This window comes from Nasonia vitripennis (assembly GCF_009193385.2).
Source record: "Nasonia vitripennis strain AsymCx chromosome 2 unlocalized genomic scaffold, Nvit_psr_1.1 chr2_random0004, whole genome shotgun sequence".
In the NCBI taxonomy this organism is placed as follows: Eukaryota; Metazoa; Arthropoda; class Insecta; order Hymenoptera; family Pteromalidae; genus Nasonia; species Nasonia vitripennis.
The window spans coordinates 2,322,460-2,342,729 of NW_022279610.1; the positions used below are offsets into that span (position 1 = coordinate 2,322,460).

Here is a 20,270-nt window from a genome sequence, read left to right on the forward strand (position 1 = left end):
CCTTTATCATTAGAACTAGTCTGCTCGTGAATCATTTTCATGCTTGGGCAAGGCATTATATATTTTTTCTTTTTTACATTTATATCGTACTTCTTATTTTTGTTATTTTTCTCTTGAAGAGTTGGATTTGGATCAGGATTGGAATAACTGTGTTCATGATTGACTTGTTTTATTACGTAGTCTGCATCTGTCGTAGCATCTTTTATTGTTGATCTGGGAGTGGAATGATGAGCTGTTGATGGTGGGTTTTTGTTGATACAGTTTTCCTATTAAAAATTTTTTTTTATTCGTTTACAGTACGTTCACAGTAAGGGCAATACCGTGGCTTGTGTCGGGATATCAATCGAAACGACAAAGCACCATGATAAGATGCTTTGAAAGTTATCGATACAACGATGCAAGTATGGATGTTTCGAGGGAATGATTTACAGATTCGATTTATATAACTATTGGTGTAATAGTCAGGATAGTTGAATTAATAGTTGAGTGAGACGATAACCTTCGATCGAAAATCGATACTTTATAATATGATAATATACGGTGGGTTCTTAGTTCGCTGTGCGGATTTCTTCGTGTTGGAACTCCTCACTGTATTCTCCAGGGTAAAGATTGCCATAGATAGATATCAAAACCATTCGTTTCTTAATAATCACTCTCTATGTCTAAAAAACTTGAATTCAAGCGGGAGCCCGGAATGATTTCGAAATGTCCCTAGACCATGCGTGGCTAACTTCAGTCCACTTTTTACCATGGCAGAGCCACAGTAGGAGCCATGGTGCTTACCGTGGTAAAGCCACGGCGAGTGCCATGGTGAAGACCGTGGTAAAGCCGTGGTAGAGCCATGGTAGGGCCATTGTAGAGCCGTGGTACAGCCATGGTAGGTTCATGGTAGAGCCGTGGTACAGCCATGGTGAAGCCGCGTTAGAGGTTCGAGACAGTCCCCGGGGTTTATTCAATGGTCACCCCGAGACTCGTCTGCGCGAATTCCGAGAGGTTAATTTGAAACTTGGAACGTGGAAACGGACTACTGAACGATCAGCTTCGGTCGTTGGCGATGCATTCGCCAACAGATGACGCCAATACTTCGTGCTTCCGTATAATTTCCGGCTCAAGTGTATAGGTACAGCTGAGCAGACGGCTTAACATAACCTGCTGAAAATGACGGTGGAAGAAGGCTGGATACATCTGTAAACAACTTTGATATAATAGTCAGATAAGTTGACTAATTTTTATTAAAAGTCGTTTCTACACTTTAAAAAGACATTATGATCTTTTGTGGCATCTATTTTGTTTCAAGAAGTCTGCTTCGAGAATATAAATCTTTGTCCATCTCTAATGTTTATTGTAAGGCAAAATAAGATGTATCCTGATGAAGAAAAACAGTTTGGCAAACCAAGAGATTCGTGCATATATGCATGCTGTACGAGGTTTTGGCAAGGACCATGCCAAATTTTCTCCAGTTGACACAGCTGAAAGCTTCAACAGGTGTTTTAGTGCTGGAGCAATAGAAATTGTGAAGACTTCAAGAGGAAAAGAAGCAAGAGTAAAATATGCATGATATGATGGCTGTTTAAGAAATGTGTTTCGACATAGTGATTTGAGTACAACTGGGAAGAGTACCTGTTCATTTTTTTACCGTTGAATCAGTGGGCAGTTTTGTTTATAGAGGCTGCTCAAGTATTAAAAAAAAGTGTGAAACATTCGTGCAAGAGTAACAGACAATTGATTAATTAAAAAAATATTTAGATTTTAATTTTACACAATAGTTTACATTTATAAAGACATGTTTCTTTAATGCAAGATATTGCATTATTTGCAAAAGTGAAATCATTCCGGTGAAATTAATGACACAATTAATTAAACAATTAATGTAAACAATTAATGCTTCCTTACAATTGAGATTAGATTTATTTACATCAAAAGTCTGAGTTTTTGCGTTGCTTAACCTGCTATATTTCTAGTATGTATAAGTAAAGGACTTAAGCCCGTATATAATATAAATTAATTAATTAATTAATTAATTAATTAAATGAAAGTGAAATTAAATGAAATTATTCCTGCACTTCAATCTCCTTGCACCAAGTTGAGATTTGGACATCTTGCACCCAAGCAAATTCTGTTTTGCGTTTGGAGCACGTTGTCAAAGAGGAGAAGAGCATGTTAAAATTCAGCTACAACTTGTAACGTTGCTCAAAAAATTCTTCTTATGAATGAGAAGAAGGCGTTTTATGAATAAATCAGCGTAGTCTCTGACATTATTTATCAGAACACTAAACCTGTTTACATTTACTGCATTTCTTTGTGGCTTTTTTTTCTCCACAAGTGACACAATCTTGTGCATTACCTTATATCATTGAAAGCGCCCTGTGCATTGACAGCTGCTGCAGTGTCTGATATGGCATTCGGTGGCTCTGAGCTAACCAAAGCAGCAACTGTCCAACAAGAAATAGCACTTTCTTTGTAATGAAACTCTTTTACAGGTTTCTCTCAAATAGCAGTAGTTTGAAATGACATCCGACTGAAGTAGACCCTCCGCTCTCTCAATGCTTATCAAACTATTCTGACATGATCGAATGCACACAGAGGGCTTGAGACGGCAGGCCCAACCCGGGGGATAAGAGAACAGCAACAGATAACTTGCCTGGCGTAGGCAAGTTACCAACCGAGTGGCGCTAGTAGCCACATGTAAATAGTCTACCTAAGCACTGGTAGAGGGCGTGCGCGCAGATAACACAGGAGAGAGGGAGCATCCCGGGTATATAAGGATCCCCGGAGCCAGCAGCGAGCATTCATGATCTGGCTCTCAACTGAGCAACGTGCGAATGGTAGTACTCGCTGCTTGCTCCGGTCTCCACCATACCCAGTAGTCCATGAGCCCCAGGCTCTCGAATAGTATGTGTGCAGTCCACTCCCTCTCCTTATAGACTGAGATCCAGCATCGCTTATAATTAAATATTGAATGATTAAATAAATAAATGAAAGACATTTAAAACATATAAACTATGTTAACCCTTGTTTAGCATTTCCCACTCCCATCCCCCCATCATTGTGTCACCGGTGTAGGATGGTAGTACCCTGCATTTAGGTGGCGCATCTGATTCTAGACTCATGGTGAGATGGTAGTACCTCACACATCAGTCTAATAGCTGCGTGGTTTACCTAAGTGTGTGGGATATGCGTAGTGGGAATACCCTACTCATCTCCCTCTACACTCGAGCAGTTCTCCTCTGGTGGCTCGGCCATTACAGAGGATAGGGAGGTCTTTTGACCACTCAACAGATATTACCGGGTGGATCAAAGTCTGCTATCGCTCTTCGAATGTGCTTCTCCCCCGCTTTACTAACTTCGGGTCTCGAATCCTTCACGTTCGCGTATTAACCCTTCGCGGACCGTTTCATTGGCGCCCGAACAAGGACCCAAGTTTGTTATAATACGGGAGATTGACTAAGGGAGATCATTAGAACATTTTTACTTTTTACTTTGGAGACTTGAAAGACTCCACCACAATCAATGATCCCCTTTCTTCAGTTATCGCTCGCCGAGCAACAAATACACAAGCGTCTCGATAATCTCTGCGAGGCGATCTGAGAGCTAACCAAGCGCAGCACGCGGAACTACGAAGCCCTCCAAAATGTTAACAGGAACGTCAAAACGTGTCATAAGAATGTGTTAAATCTTGATCGTGATCTACGCGTCCTGGAAAAGGGTTTCGAAGAGCTCCTCGAAGAAGAGACTGAGACACTCAAACTAATCGAGAAACTATCGACGCGAACGGACATAAAATTCCGAATCCTGAGCTCACGACTCGACTCGCTCGACCGGGAAGTCTCGAAAATAACCGACGGGATGAGTAAGCTAACGATTCACGAACCGACGTGCAGCTTAATGTAAAGCGCGGTAATGTCTCCCCCATTCTATGTGGCAATCTCAAACATCAAAAAATTTTTTTGGAATAACCCTATAATTTAGATAACAAAAATGGCTGTAGCCGCGGGTAAAACCCACAACAGGCGCTCTTTAGCGATCCTAGAAGAAATCCAAAAGTTACAAAATGAACATAATCCAGACAATGCGGAGAAAGAGCTAGAGTGGAAAGATGCTGTAGTATACGAGCTTGCCACATTAGACAAAAAACAAAGGACACTCGAAGAACGAGTAGAAAAATTAGAAACTAACGAAGACTTGGACTCTCTTGGAGAGCCACATATACGTACGAGTTTTTTAAACACGAGTAAAGAACACAAACAGTTCGAAACTATCGAGCGCATAGACGCTCTTGCCTTAACGCTTGAAAGAATCAAAAAAGAGAGTGACAATAACAAGATTGATATAGATAACTTGCAACAAAGCCATGACGCGATGAAAAAGAGGCTAGCAACCGTCGAGTCGGACTATGATGCCCTCTCTGACCAACATACTAAATTACAATCAGATTTTAAGGATATACGCACACTAATTGAAACTAAAGCATCCCAGACGGAGCTATGCCTGCGTATGCAAAAAATTATCGAGGCACAGGCAAGAGAGTCTACACGACTCGAAAAACTCGTAAAAAATAATAACGGTGGCTCCTCCGAATCTACGACTGATATAACTAAACGTGTGAAAATAGCTACGCCGAAATTCAAAGGTCTACCTAGCGAAAGACCCATGAAGTTCTTGTCAGAACTCGACAATTACATAAAATTGGTCAAACCGGAAGACCATGAGCTAAAATACGTCATATCTCAAGCCTTGGAAGGCGACGCGCATAATTGGTGGTATTTACTCCAAGCGGAGGTGGATAGTTTCGAGACGTTTTCGACGCGCTTCAGGGAGCGCTACTGGAACAATCAAATTCAAAGAACAAATGGTCGAAAAGTAGAATTCGGACAGTACACCCCTGGACCTCGAAGCCGTGTCAGCTATGCCACCTATATGTTCAGTCTATCCCGCGAGCTAGAACTAAGTCTAGAAGAGCACGAGCTCGTCAAAAAGATCGCGGAGCACTTCAACCGAGACATACGACGTACAGTAACCGGGCACGAGATAAAGTCAGTAAACAAATTTCTCGAGATACTCGCAGACTACGATAACGATGACACAAATCGAAATCGAGCCAACGCGCAAAACAAACAAAATAACCAAAATCAAAAACCCACCTACCCACCCGTGGGAAACAATGAGTCGAAAAACAGTCAGCCTAACAAGCCATCAAGCAACAATCCCGGTCAGAAAAAGACGTGGACGCCACACAATATAAATGTTACGCAGACAGCAGACGACACAACGAACAAGGGATCAGGGTCACAAAACAAAGGTGGGAACAAAAAACAGGGGTATAAAAAACCCCTTCAGAAAGATACTTACGACATCGACGTCTTGGATTACTTTCAAGACATAACTAACCAAAACTCGGGAAACATGCAGTAGCTGCGTCCAAGGCGGATGCACTTCCTTCTCTAGGGGAGAACGACGCAGCTGCTCAAATCGCGTCCATAATGGAAAACCCGCGCAACGAATTACTGCACGATGTTAACCCGGACGGTCGCGAAGTGGAAATATCCCACAAAACGCGACGGATCGGTAAGGCCGTGCCTAAACGCACAAAAATTAAACATGGTTCTCCAAAACAATTACGAGGGACCTCCCGGTATCGACGAGGTACTACAACGATGCGCTGATAGGCCAATAACAAGCGTAACGGATTTCACGGCTAGTTACTGGCAAATCAGACAAGCAGAAAGTTCTCGAAAATACACCACGTTCAAAGTCGACAGTCACGTCTACGAATTCAATGTTGTACCGTTCGGTATTAAAACAAGTGGATCCGCGTTAATTCGAGGACTGGCGGAAGCCACGTGGGATTTCAATGAATTTCTGGTACTGTTTGTAGATGATCTAATGATCAAATCGCGTACGTTTGAAGAACATATAGAACACCTCGACAAATTATACGAAAGGCTAATCGAACATAATTTACGATTGAATTTCAAAAAAGTCTAAATTTTTCTGTGAAGAGATAGAATTTCTCGGGTATTATATTTCCGCAAAAGGAATACGACCGGATCCGGAGAAAATACGTACAATTCGAAAACAGCTACAAAGCTTTATCGGATTCATAAATTTCTATTCAAAATTTACAAAACACTTCGCTGAAAGTCTAATACCATTATTAAATTTAATGAGAAAAGACGTACTGTTCCACTGGACAACCGAACATCAAGAAGCGTTCGAAAAAATAAAAACGCTTTTTGATGATAACATAATTTTAAAATACGCCGATCCAAAAAAGCCGTACATACTGACGACAGACGCGTCAGACTTCGCGCTCGCCGCGGTCCTCTCTCAACTAAACGATGAGGGAGAGGAAGAAGTAGTATGCTTTGTAAGCAGAACACTCAAGGGTAGCGAAAGCTCATATTTCACCACAGAAAAAGAAATGCTAGCCCTCGTGTGGTCACTTCACAAGCTCGATACATATTTAAGGAGGGCAAGCGAAATTAGAGTCCGTACGGATCACGAGGCTCTAACATTCCTAAGAACTTGCAAGTTCAACAACCAGAGATTACAGAGGTGGAACCTCGCGATCCAGGACTTTAATTTAAATCCAACGCACATACCAGGGAAACAAAATGCAGTAGCAGACTACCTTAGCCGCATGGACGAAAGCGAAAAAAGTAAGGCAGAAAGCCAATCCGAAATCATAATTTCCGCCATCGTCCAGTAAAAACCAAGCCGCGAACTCATTAATATATGTAAAAATATAGAAAAGAGCCAGAGGCGGGATCCTCAAACGCGTACACTAATTAGACGAGCTTGTAAACAAAGACGAAAAAACTTGTAAACGGTATGAGCTAATAGATCATGTATTGTATAAAAAAGCGAAAGAACGATCAAAAATTGTAATACCAAATAGCGTGTTAAGAGATTTTATAAACGAGGTACACGCGATATACGGCCACATAGGGTGGCGAAAATTAAATAAAATACTATGCGAGCATTTTTACGCATCAGGCTTACGCAGAAAGATAGCGAAAATTTTAAAAACATGTGACAGTTGCCAACGCACTAAACATTTAACTAAAAAATACAGGGAAATGTCACAGCCTATCTTGACGCAAAAGCCCGGTGAATTACTGTCAATAGACTTTTAGGGTCCACTTCCTACCTCGGCGGGGGGAGTAAAATACTTATTAACAAGTATAGATGTTTTCAGTAAATACGTTGTGTTTTACCCTCTTTGAGCAACAGCTCACGCGGTAATTAAATAACTGACAGAGGATTATATACCGACGTACGGTAAACCAGAAGCGGTAATACGCGACCACGGGACGCAATTTACGAGCGACAAATTTGTAAACGCGTTAAAAAACTAAAATATTAAACTTGTATACTCATCTATCCGACACCCTCAAAGCAATATTGTAGAAAGGGTACATAGAGAGTTAGGACGATTTTTTCGTACGTTTATAAGCGACAAACATAAAGGTTGGTCGCGATACGTGAAAATAATACAAAATATGTTGGAGTAATCCTAGTTGGATGGTCGGTGAGGAGAACTCGTAAAAAAATTAGGCACTGATATTCTTGTTGTAACACTCTATTTATTTTCATTTTGGTGTATGATTTGTAGGTTTCTCTGAATTGTATCCAGATCATCATCAAAGATTTTCAACTTGTGATTTCCTTCCATCTGAGTGCAGTCCCCTGCAGATTTGTTATCGCACCACAGGGTAACAGGATACATAGTTTTCCCTGTTATATCTCTGATAGCTTTATCCAACGATACAATTTCTTGGCAAGCATTGCTCATTGCCAAGCACTCAGCTTGGCAGGTAGAGAGTGATACGTAAACTTGTTTATAGCTTCTCCATATAATTGAGTCGTCATACAATTTTATTACATATCCTCCAGTTGAAGATGAGTCTTCACAATCTCTGAAGCTAGCGTCTGTCATTGCTTCCATATACTCATTTTCTGCTCTGAAAATCAAACCTATATCTGAATTTCCTCTGAGGTATCTGAAAATCCTTTTTACTTCCTTCCAGTCACTTTCAGTGGGTGACAGCTGTTTTCTTGATAGAAAGTTTACTGCAAATGCAATATCAGGTCTGGTGGCATCTGCCAGATATAGTAAGCTTCTTATAGCTTCCCTATACGGTGCATGAGTTACTATCTGAGCTTCTTCTGAATTTATGAGTTCTCTTTTTCGAACCTGTCTTGTAACCATAGGTGTTTTCTGTGGCTTACTATCTTTCATATTGAAACGTTCCAGACATTTCTCTATGTACTCTGATTGTGACAGTTTTAATATTTTCTGATCTCTGTCTCTGGTTATTTTCATGCCTAAAAATAATTTAGGTTCTTCTAAGTCTTTCATCTGAAAGGTAGAACATAATTTTTCTTTTATCTGTTTTAGTTTCGTCTGATTGTTGCCTGCTACAATGATGTCGTCTACATATAGCAGTAATACTACCATCTGATGTTGTAATCTCCACGTGAACAGACATGGTTCATTTATGTCCTTTTCTAGTCCAAGTTCCAAAGCAACTTCTGAGAAGCGTTTGTTCCATCGCTTGGGACTTATTCTGAGGCCATACAAGGATTTTTGGAGTTTACATACTTTATTTTTCTTAATGGATGGGTCTATTTTTATACCATCTGGTATTTCCATGAATATGTCATCTTCAAGCGTTCCATTCAGAAATGCTGTCTTGACGTCCATCTGATAAGCAGTTAAATTTAACTTATTAATGATTGAAAAAGTCGCTCTAACGATTGGCAATCTTGAGACTGGTGCGTAATTTTCTCTGAGTTCATATTCTTTTCTATCCTTGAATCCTCTGATAACTAATCTTCCTTTGTAAGTCGTCTGACCGTCTTCTGAGATTTTCCTTTTGAATACCCATTTGGAATCAATGATGTGTGCCTTTTTGCCATCTTTGTCTAGAGAGGGTCTGTCTACTATTGTCCACACATTATTGTCTTCCATAGACTTTAACTCTTGTTTTATTGCTTCTGACCATTTATGTTTGTCGTCTGATTCAATAGCTTCTTTATGACTGACAGGATCTCTGTTCATTCGTGCTATAAAAATATGTCCAAGTTCATCTTCTTCTGAGTGTGTATCTCTGGTTTCTCCAATTGGAGTAGATACTTGGTATTTTCTACTTCGACTACTGCTTCTCTGAGATGTGTCCAAGTTCGTCTGTTTGTCTTGGCTTTTCTTTCTAGACAAGGTCGTTTTTCTGGTTCAGGTTTCTTAGCCTTTGAATCTTCTGAATTTTTGTCATCTGCTTTTCTCTTCTGATTTTTCTCTTTCTCTGATTTTGAATCTTTTGGTATATCTGGTTGTGTTTTGACAACATCTGTTGATATTTCTAGTGTCTCTGATTTTTCTCTTAGGTCAGTTTTATACACATCCCTATACACCAGTTTTTCATTAAATCTCACGTGTCTGGATGTAATGAATCTCTGAGATTCTGAGTGCCACAAAACATAACCAGTTTGAGAATATCCAACCATGATTGTACGGATTGCTCTGTCTGAAAACTTGTTCGTCGCATTCGGTATTTTGGCATAGGCCAAACATCCGAAACGCCTGATTTTGTCTAGATGCATGTTTCCATTTGGAACCATTTTCTTGATTGGTATCTCTGAATCGATTCCTTTGTGTGGAGTTCTATTATAGATATGGACCGCCACTTCCAAAGCGAGTATCCACATGCTCTTGGGTAGACCAGAGTCTATCATGAGCGCTCTGATTTTCCACTGTATGGTTTTGTTAAACCTTTCAGCGGTTCCATTATGTTGTGGAGTGTAAGGAGGTGCGAACTCTCCTTCAATTTTCTCCTTTTCCATAACTTCTGAAAATTTACCTTCAGTAAATTCAGTGCCATTATCCGTTCGGATGAAACACACTTTTTCCTCTTTGCCCAGTAAATTTCTTGTAGTTACCAAGAATTTTTCTAAGTAATCTCCAGCTTCACTTTTGTGTTTAGTAGAGTATGCTTTGGCAAATCTGGTGTGATCATCAATAAATCCTATTATGAATTTATTTTCCCCAGGATACGAGACTGGTTTAATTGGTCCCATTGTGTCTGTGTGTACCCTTTCTAATGGCCTTGTTGCTCTGACTCTGACTTCTGAGAACGGCAGGTTTTCCATTTTTGCTAGGACGCAAACATCGCAGTCTGTAATGGACTTGTCGAATTTTACCTTTCTGAGTTTATCTTCTGACTTTTGTAGCAATAGTAAATATTGCAGAGAAGCGTGACCTAATTTGATATGCCAGAGCATTCCTTCGTTCAGCTTCTTTTCTTGTCTAGCTGATTTGTTGTCCACATTGTTTTGTAGATATTTCAGCATTTCTTCTGACGAGTCGTCTATATTTAGGATTTTCCTGTTCAGAATTTGTTCATCTAAGTTTGTATCACAAACTTCTCTCTGACTAGATGAATTTGATTCTTGTACAGGTCGTTCTTGCTGCTTCTCCCTCCCAATCTCAGTCAGATTCATCTGAGTTCCCTCTGATGCGTTAGTTTCATCTGATTCGTTTTGATCCTCAAGATCCTTGATATCTGACTGAGATTGCTGCAAGAACTCGTCTACCGAGACTATGTTAGCCGTGCATGAATACTTATCGTAGACTACTTGTTGCTCGACTGATTGTTCATGTTTTGCTACGTTTAAAGAAATTATCCAGTTTGGCTTTTCATACGTCCCAGCTAAATACTCTTCGTCTGAATTTTTATCGTATATTTTAAGTATTTTATTATCCAAATAAATACTCAAACCTACGTCTGCAAAACGTCTGAGAGAGATCAGATTGTCTGAAATATTTTTGGCAGAAATTACATTTGTCAAAATTATTTTGTTATTCTCATTTGATTCTGATTTTAAAATTAAATCTCCTTTGCCGTCTATAGAGATGTTTGCTGATTTATTTTTATTTGCACTTCTGATATATTCGCCTGAACTTTTTCTGAAGTTACTTAAAATTATGCTCTTATTTACTATATGCTCTGTTGCGCCAGAGTCCGAAATAAGTACTAGTTTTGTAGGTGTTTTATTAATTATATGTGTGTTGTTACCTGTTAGCATCGCTTTGACCTTGTATCCCTTCTTTTGATTTCGGCCTGGTGTTTGTATATCGACCTTGCGTTTGAAAGATCCCCTTCTTACATTATTTCCTCCACCTCTGACATTATTATAACCACCCCTTCCTCTGTTACCTCTACCTCTGAAGTTATTACTGTTGTGTTTGTGTTGTTGTATGTATAAGATTTTACATACCCATCTTTGGGATTATCCTTATTTGGACAATCATCCCGTTTGTGTGGAGCTACAGCCTGGCAATAAAAGCAGTACCATAGATTGTACTCTTTAAGAGGACAAAAGGCTGCTCTGTGTCCCACCTTATTGCAGCGATAACACTTGTCTGTGATTATCGCCTGTTTAGCTGCAATTTTTTGCCTGTCGTCTGAAGGCTGACCGTCTGATTTGCGTCTGTCTGATTCCAGCTGTAGTATCAAAGTTTTTATGTCATCAAGGCTCATCTCTGATTTGGTTGCTTGAAGTCTGATAATATTGGCCGATCTGATTTCTTTAAATTTTATACTAACAGCTTGAAAGAAGGCCGATCTTATCTCTTCCTCCGTCAGAGGTGTTTTGGTAATACAATTTTCAAAATCTCTGATAATAGAGTCAAAACGATCGCAAAATTCGTTTACTGATTCTCTATTGTTCATTTTGAGACTATGTAATTTTTCTCTGACTGAAGAATCGGTAACATTGGCCTCTGCTCGTCTGAACTCTTTGATTTTATTGACTATTTCTAATGGATCTTTTATTTGTAAAATCTTATTATGGTGATAATCATCTACGCGACTTATTAGAATGTCTCTGACTTGGTCTTTTCTGTTTTGTCTTTCTATTACTGTCTCTGAAACGTCTGATTGTTGAGAATCGTCAAGTGTGTCTGCAAGATTATTAGCTTTTAATTCAGTATTTATATTGTCTAACCAAATGTTAAGTGGTACTTTTTTTGTTAATTTATAATTTCTCTTTATGTTTATTTTTGAATTAGTTGCGTTTAGGGCAATAGATCGTCTGAGTTCATTACAAGCTCTGCTGAGGTCGCCTAATGCGCTTGTTCCGTCTGATAAGTTTGTTGAATTGATATTGTTACTAAACTCTGTCTCACTTATGTCTCTGAGTGTGGAACTGGCAGGGTGGATAATTACCTCTGAAGTTAATTTTCTTATTTGTTCTGTGAGTTTTTGTATGACGGTGTTTAGGTTGTCGATATTTTGCTTCATATCAAGTATGGCTACTGTTTGATCTCTGATTATTTCAGCATGATTGTCGAGTATATCGGAGTGTCTCTCGAGAGCATTCTCCAGATTATCCATTCTCCACTCCATTTGTGAGTCAGTAGGTTGAGACTTTCCCTCCATATCTCTTTTTGGGGGTGTACCCGGGGGTGTATACCCTTCTATATCTGAATCTGTATTATAAACAATTTCTCTGATTAGCATTCAATTTTTATTGATTATTTGAACTCTGAATTTTAGGCCTAACATCTGATTCTGAATTAATTGTTTATATTTTGATTTAAAAACACTTTGTACCTTGGTGGATATTCAAATGATCGTCCACTTGATTTTCGTTGCCTTCGTTGGCCACCTCTTTCTCATTTGATGGTAATGGGTCTGAAAGACTCCACTCAGACATAACGCCTCTGATGTTCTTTTCCTCTGAAATAAAGGTAGAATGCTTACTCTGACAGTTTTCTTTGATTTCTGCCAAGTTAGACCGCACTGCAAGTCAAACCAAGCTTGAAAATCAAGCACTAGCACCGTGCCTCCCGGACGCCACACACGTGCTCCCTCCCAGTCTAAGTAAACGAACGCAATTCACTTAATAATTTGCGAGGGGGCGATCGCACACGCGTATGTCGTCCAAGAAACCACGAGAAAAAAAAAGTGTAATTATCTTTTGATAATTTTAAATTTTATAGAAATTCAAATTCACTGCACCGCCGTTTCATTGAAATTTCTATCAATGCGTGTTTTTTTTTTAAATTTATTCGAGTGCATCTGAACACTAATAAGCCAACAAAAAATTGAAGCTTTTTGATTTACTCGAATAACTCTGACATTCTGAATAGGAGTGAGAACGATATAACTTGAATTATTTTTCTCTGATTTTATTTATTACATATATACACCGATAGCCAATCTAATCCGTTACGTCTGATTCTGATTAGACCATATATTTTGAAACTCAAAAGGAAAAAAAATTTACGAGAAAAATCCGTGCGTGTAAAATTTGTTTTGATTCCGAGAGAGAGAGAGAGAGAGAGAGAGCACAACAAACCGCGCGCTCGACTCTGACAGCGTCGCTAGTCGCGGCTCACCTCCCCCCGATTCCCGGAATCGGCTCGTGCAGGCTTTTGCCGGCGAGCGCTCGTACGTTTCGTTGTCGCGCGCTTTTGTCTCGTGTTGAGACTTTTGATTTTCTATAACCTTCTGATCTATTCTGTAATTATTAAGACACCGCACTGTCTTTTCCTACTATTCTTTACGCAACTCTAATTTTTCTTGTCGATGCGGTAACACAACACACTCCCGAAACTGATCAAAAATTAAACTTTCTTTTGCTATATCTGATTACTACTCTGACTACACCTTACAAAAGCTTGTACTTACGTTTTCTTCTGAAATTTGTCCTCTAGACCTCTGATGCGTCTGATTTCTTTTCCTCTGAACAAAGATAAAAAGAAAAGCTTCTGAGTCGTCTTCTTCTCGGTTCTTCCTCTATTCCAGCGAGCTGGCTCACAACCTGTTGGAGTAATCCTAGTTGGATGGTCGGTGAGGAGAACTCGTAAAAAAATTAGGCACTGATATTTTTGTTGTAACACTCTATTTATTTTCCTTTTGATGTATAACTCGGGCGACGGAGCTGTTGCTGCGAGAGCGGTCGGCAGGAGAGAGAGAGTACTTTGCAGAGCACGCGTGAGTACCTAGCGCTGCCCGCATGGTGGCGCTAGACTAGCCCTGTAGTCTACTATAGACGACAAGCGGCGCGAAGACTCGCCAACAAAATATTATAAATGAAACGCACCACGAAACAACGAACTATACACCGACGGAATTACATTTCGGCCGAAAACCCATGCGAGTATGGGAAAAATACTTGTATATACCGCCCGAAAAAGATGAAATAACTAACGAAAAACGAATATCGCTGGCATGCGAGCAAGCACGTAGAATAGCTCTCAAACGCGCGGCGAAAAAGAACGCTCATGCGGAGCACTTTGAATTAGATATAGGAAATAAGGTAATGATAAAAGCGTTAAACGTATCCGACGCGGAAAACGGGAAAATAGCTAAATTTTTTGATATTTACCAGGGACCATACGAGGTCCAGAAAAAAGTCGGAATAGACACATACCTACTTATAGATATACACATATATACTTATAGAGAGAGAGAGAGAGAGAGAGAGAGAGAGAGAGAGAGAATAACACCGCGTACGCGACGAAACGACATACACATCTTGCGACCGACGCGACCTGGCGAAAAACAAAAACAGCGGCCGCAGCCAGCCGCCGAATTCCAAAAAGCCTAAGCGCCGAAAAAAGAGCTGTAATGAGCCCAGTTGACACTAATCAGTCAAAATGGAAGCTACTCCAACAGCCAGCGAGCCCCAGGTGCCGAAGCCGAGGAAGCGGGAGTCGTGGTCGCAGACAGAGCCGATAGCGATCTGCGACCAGATAACGCAGGTGGACGAGGCGATGCTAGCTGACGGCTACGCAGAGTGCTGGTAAACGACAGTTCTAATCCTATCTCTCTCTCTCTCTCTCTCTCTCTCTCTCTCTCTCTCTCTCTCTCTCTCTCTACGCGTGCGAAAAATAAAATTTAACCGCGAACCGTTTTCTTTGAAGGACGGTGAAATACAACATCCCGTGCCTCCGCACGTGCATGGCCAGAGGCAGCAACTTCATACGCGGCAGCAAACGCTTTGCGAAGGGTTGATTTTACCAAACCCCGCCTGGCTGGGGGAAGCGGGATCAGAAGACCGGGATCGAGGCAACCCCACCAGACCCGGCCACAGCAAGCAAGGTACTGATCCCACGTCGGTACATCCCAGCCAGGCCAAAACCAACCAAACCCGCTGCCGCGTCACGCATCGTCACCGTGGTGCACCTGCCCCCGCTGGACGACGCTGGCAGAGCAAACCTGATATTCCCAGCGCTCGCACCAGCGCACCCCGCGCCGCAGCTACCACCAACAGCCACCCTGGCACCCACATCATCACAGCAGCCGCCGTAACAGCCTCCGAAAAAAGAGGAGAAGAAAGAGCTCTACCCTCCTCCCTGCCAGCAAACCAGGCCGGTCGCGCTAAAACGCCGCCTGATTAACCACCACGAGCCATACGAGCCCCAGGCTCGTAACGAAGGCTGGCGCGAGGAAGGCAGGCGCCTACTCAAGGAGAAGAGGGCACGAAGGGCAGCCCCCGCCATGACAGCTCCATCCACTCCGACCGCTACGTGCACCACCGATCTGACAATCGCAGAGATACTCCGCAAGGTGCACGCAGCAGCGGAGATCGGCGAAGCCACAGTCGCCGAGTACGAAGCGTTTGCCGAAGACGGCATTCGCTTCTAATAATGCTTTTTATTTATTATTTCTTTTTTGACGATGGCAACGACGCCGATTTTTGTTAATTTTATTATAAAAAAGAGTTTTTTATGTTTTTAAATTGTTTTTTTAACTATAATAAATTTTATACGTTTATAAAAATGAGCGCATACTATTGTACTCTGTTGCTGTCCTCCTCCCCGCCTTGCCTTACAAATAAAAAATTGTTTTTCATCGGCCCAGTGCCGTCTCAAAAAATTTTTTATTGGGGGGCATTGAGACGGTAGGCCCAGCCCGAGGGATAAGAGAACAGCAACAGATAACTTGCCTGGCGTAGGCAAGTTACCGACCGAGTAGCTAGTAGCCACATGTAAATAGTCTACCTAATCGCTGGTAGAGGGCGTGCGCGCAGATAACACAGGAGAGAGGGAGCATCCCGGGTATATAAGGAGCCCCGGAGCCAGCAGCGAGCATTCATGATCTGGCTCTCAACTGAGCAACGTGCGAATGGTAGTACTCGCTGCTTGCTCCGGTCTCCACCATACCCAGTAGTCCATGAGCCCCAGGCTCTCGAAGAGTATGTGTGCAGTCCACTCCCTCTCCTTATAGACTGACAAGAGATCCAGCATCGCTTATAATTAAATATTGAATGATTAAATAAATAAATGAAAGACATTTAAAACATATAAACTAAGTCTTTACATAACTGCATTGCTAATTTGTTCACTATTTGAATCAGGTACTTTGGCATGAGCCTGTTTAATCATACCGAACGAGACAAGTCTTTTTTTTAATAAATCACAGCGTAATCTCTGACATATCTTTGGCTATGCGGGTGAACATGGAAACAGAGTAAAGTTGAATAAAAACTACCATGGCAATTACTTTACTGATGACTTACAAGATTTCCGCACAAAATTTCAGACAATTTGTGTTTAATTCTTTTTTCCATGTTCACCCATACATGCAGCTACTCCTGATTTCCTTGAAGAAGATATAAAAAAAATTAGTTTCCGTCAATTCAATTAGAAAGTTATTTATTTAGACATATAAATTAAGTTACAGTCATATAAATGTTAATTGTCTACTTTTCTTTTCTTCTGCAATGACTACTGCTCGCGTCGCTTTTCCTAGTCTTGTTCCATCAAGAAGCGCAGGAGCAAGTCGTGAAATTGACTGCGAAACTGAAGGCGATCGTTCCTCGGCAGTTTGCAGATATATTTCAGTAGGCTTTTGATGTACGAAATGTCATCTTGCATTTCGGTGGTGTCGAAACCGAGAAGCGAACCTTTTTTTGTTGAGCTGTCGTACGACTTGTCCATTTTGTCCTGCAATTTACAGACAATAAATAACAATTCATTTTTTCGTCTCATATTTACAGATGCCAGAATATAGAATATACATTATACCTTGTGCAACAACAACTTTTTGGGCGACGTATATATTTACAGAGCCGACTATACTGAAGTAAATGTGCAGCTTACTTCTACTGTTTTTTCGCGCGCTCCTGCGTATAATGTACCTGCGTTTGACTCGTCTCGCGGCGATGAATAGTTAGCCGCTGTAGGTTGGCAACCACGGAAGAGCGGCCATGTTCCCGAGAGAGAGAGAGAGAGAGAGAGAGAGAGAGAGAGAGAGAGAGAGAGAGTGTTGCCGGAATTCGGTGCTTGCGCGAGCCGACCTAGGTCGCGATCGCGCGCATGGGATCTGTTGGCCCGTTGTAGAGCTAATGCGTGTGTATGCGCCTCTACTCGCGTGCCGCATTTGCGCAAGTTGACGATCAAGGATCACGCTCACGCAGAGGAGAAGAAACTTTTTGTCGACAGCGTCGTCAGGAGTTCGGATTCGCACCAAATACTCATCCCTGTAAGCCCGCCGCTCCGCAACACATGCAAAAAGTAAGTGCTTAATTCTCTTTAATTTTTTTCCCCTAAAATCGTAACCTCTGAAACCGCGAATTGCATCGTACTTTTAATGTACCCGTGGCTATATGTATCAGCCTGACGTTCACAGGACGGGCATATATTTTGTTGTAATCAAGCTTGAACAATTTGTATACAGGATTTTCACTCGAACATAGAGGTTATGGGCATCAGTTGATACCTGTAATTTGTGCTTGTAACTTGACGAATCGAATTCTTGAAGTACATCAAACATCAGACTGAAGTATAGACCCTCCGCTCTCTCAATGGTTATCAAACTATTCTGACACGATCAAATGCACACAAAGGGCTTACTTATTAAGTTTCCAGTCTAAACAGTGTATCAGTTTTCAGCTGTCAAAAGATATGCACATTTTTAAATAGCTCAATATTGGAAAATCAAGCTGTTATATTAGGAAATATAGTAGAATTACAACTTTTTAATTTTATGAAGCATAGGATTCAATGAATGTGAATTTGAAGTAGCTTACAAAAATTTCCTTTTAGTCGGCAATTTGGACAAAATTTCAACTTTTTTGTTTAAAGACATAAGTGAATAAAAAAAATACTGGCTTATTCTGCATGTGACAAGGATAAAAAAAGGTATCTATGATTTTTTCTATAAACCCAATACTTTTTGAATTAAAAATCACTCAATGTTGAAAAAATCAAGTTTACTTATATTTTTAATTCAAAAAGTATTGGGTTTACAGAAAAAATCATAGATACCTTTTTTTATCCTTGTCATATGCAGAATAAGTCAGTATTTTTTTATTCACTTATGTCTTTAAACAAAAAAGTTGAAATTTTGTCCAAATTGCCAACCTAAAGAAAATTTTTGTAAGCTACTCCAAATTCACATTCATTGAATCCTATGCTTCATAAAACATTAAAAAGTTGTAATTCTACTATATTTCCTAATATAACAGCTTGATTTCCAATATTGAGCTATTTAAAAATGTCGGGGTGACATTTTCTACTTTTCTAAGAGTCTGTTTGATGTGTGTAGGTACATTATTTGTTGGTGCTTTAAAGCTGTGAAGTTTGTGCTGTGGTCGGTATGTTATTCACATTGGACAATATCCTAATATTTTTCATGGGTGTATAACGAACAGTTTCTGCTGGCTTGATGATATAAACTGAGACGACAGCAATATCACAGGAAACCTTTGTAATATTTGCTGAATTGTATTGTTTTGTAATTCGTTTCCATTGCACTGTGTCTCAATACTTATTTCAACCTTCTGCTCCTGCATCAGTCCATTACTTTAATTAGAATGTACCACGTGCAGAACATTATTCGTCTGCTTTCAAACGTCACTTCTCTGCTCCTACTGTAGGCCATCTAGTTTCATATTTCCAACGTTATATTAAAATCCAACACATCTTGACAATAACTCTTGCAATCCCTATTTTGGTCTTGATTAGAAATTGATATACACCTTTTCCTACTATTATACCCTTTGTCTAATTGTCTTAATTATTTTCTTATTTTCAGTGGCCCATAGATGGACTACACGCGAGGAGAACACTCTAATCTCTCTTGTGGCTACAAACACAGGGCTATGGAAAATAGCAGAAGAGATAAAGTTAAGTTCTCAGCAAAAGAGAGTTTTATGGAGTAAGATTGCTGATGAAATAGGAGTACAAAGTAATATAATATACATTTATGTGTTTTATAAATGTTATATAAAACAATTGGTTATCGTATATCTATACTACATTATCTGATTTGACCTTTTTCAGAGGATCAAGCTCGCTACAAATGGCAAAATCTTAAAACCCAGTATTTCAAAGAAAGGGATTCCTTCAGACACTTTGTTGCGATGTCCTTTTTAGACAAGAAGGATAATTGGGCCGATGATGAATTTGACGAATCACCTGATACCAGTCAAGATGATTCAAATACTCAACGTGAAAAGCCAGAAACATGGTCGGTGCCGCAGAATTCTGAATGGAAAGCAGAGTGGGAATTCCTGCTGGGCATTTTGCCATACATGGATGAAATAGAAGACGATGACCATAATATGAATTTTAAGCTCCAAGCTTTCGCTATGCTTTTCAATTATAAAACTAACAACAATGTAGCACGACTATTTCAAGAACAGCAACAAAGCAATGCTGTAAAAATCGCAAAAGTCGAAGTTCAGCAAAATAAACCAGCACTATCATCGCACAAACATCATCCAATCGGTGCTGCAAAAGTTGAATCTGTAGAAGTGGAAGATGAGGAGGAAATCTTGAAAGATGGTGAACATTCAATTTTTTGTACGCTCGTCATTCATTAAATATGTCTAATATACAATTTTAAAATTTTTTTTTCTTTCAGATGTTATAACCCCTGGTAAAAATAACTTGTTAAATCCGATTCAAAAGGTAATAGGTTGTAATTGGATTTCTTAATCGGAAATTATTCAATTAAAACCAATTTAATCGATTAAAATCTATTTAATCTGATTATAACTTTTAGTCGGTTTTAATCGGATTCAATCAGTTGTATTTTTCAACAAATATAACATTTTATTTAAAAACACAATTATCTTTCGAATCGGATTTAATAAGTTATTTTTACCAGGGACTCTTAGTGACAGCGAAGATAGCCCAACTGACAACACGGATAGCAAACCCCCCGTAGATCTAAGAGTTTTACTCACGAATCCGTTTGTTTTGAAAAAGGAACCTCTATTCGAAAACTGATTAGCATGATAATTTATAGGAT

General features: G+C 40.0%; 3 protein-coding genes across 11 annotated transcripts in view; 2 read left to right on the plus strand and 1 right to left on the minus strand.

Moving 5' to 3' along the window:
* LOC107981865 (ubiquitin-protein ligase E3B) overlaps positions 1-20,270 on the plus strand; it is a 583,577-nt gene that overhangs the window by 33,883 nt on the left and 529,424 nt on the right. The window lies entirely within an intron of this gene.
* On the minus strand, positions 9,070-13,279 carry LOC116416292. Its single transcript, XM_031924013.2, has 5 exons — positions 12,615-13,279; positions 12,188-12,490; positions 11,278-11,962; positions 11,076-11,224; positions 9,070-10,724 (listed from the first exon to the last, which is right to left on the minus strand). The coding sequence occupies exons 1-5, from the start codon at positions 12,715-12,717 to the stop codon at positions 9,070-9,072; spliced, it is 2,895 nt and encodes a 964-aa protein (XP_031779873.1). The 5' UTR covers positions 12,718-13,279.
* Positions 18,526-19,914, plus strand: LOC116416306. Its single transcript, XM_031924049.1, has 2 exons — positions 18,526-19,202; positions 19,298-19,914. Exon 2 carries the CDS (start codon positions 19,378-19,380, stop codon positions 19,837-19,839), a length of 462 nt encoding a protein of 153 aa, XP_031779909.1. The 5' UTR covers positions 18,526-19,202; positions 19,298-19,377; the 3' UTR covers positions 19,840-19,914.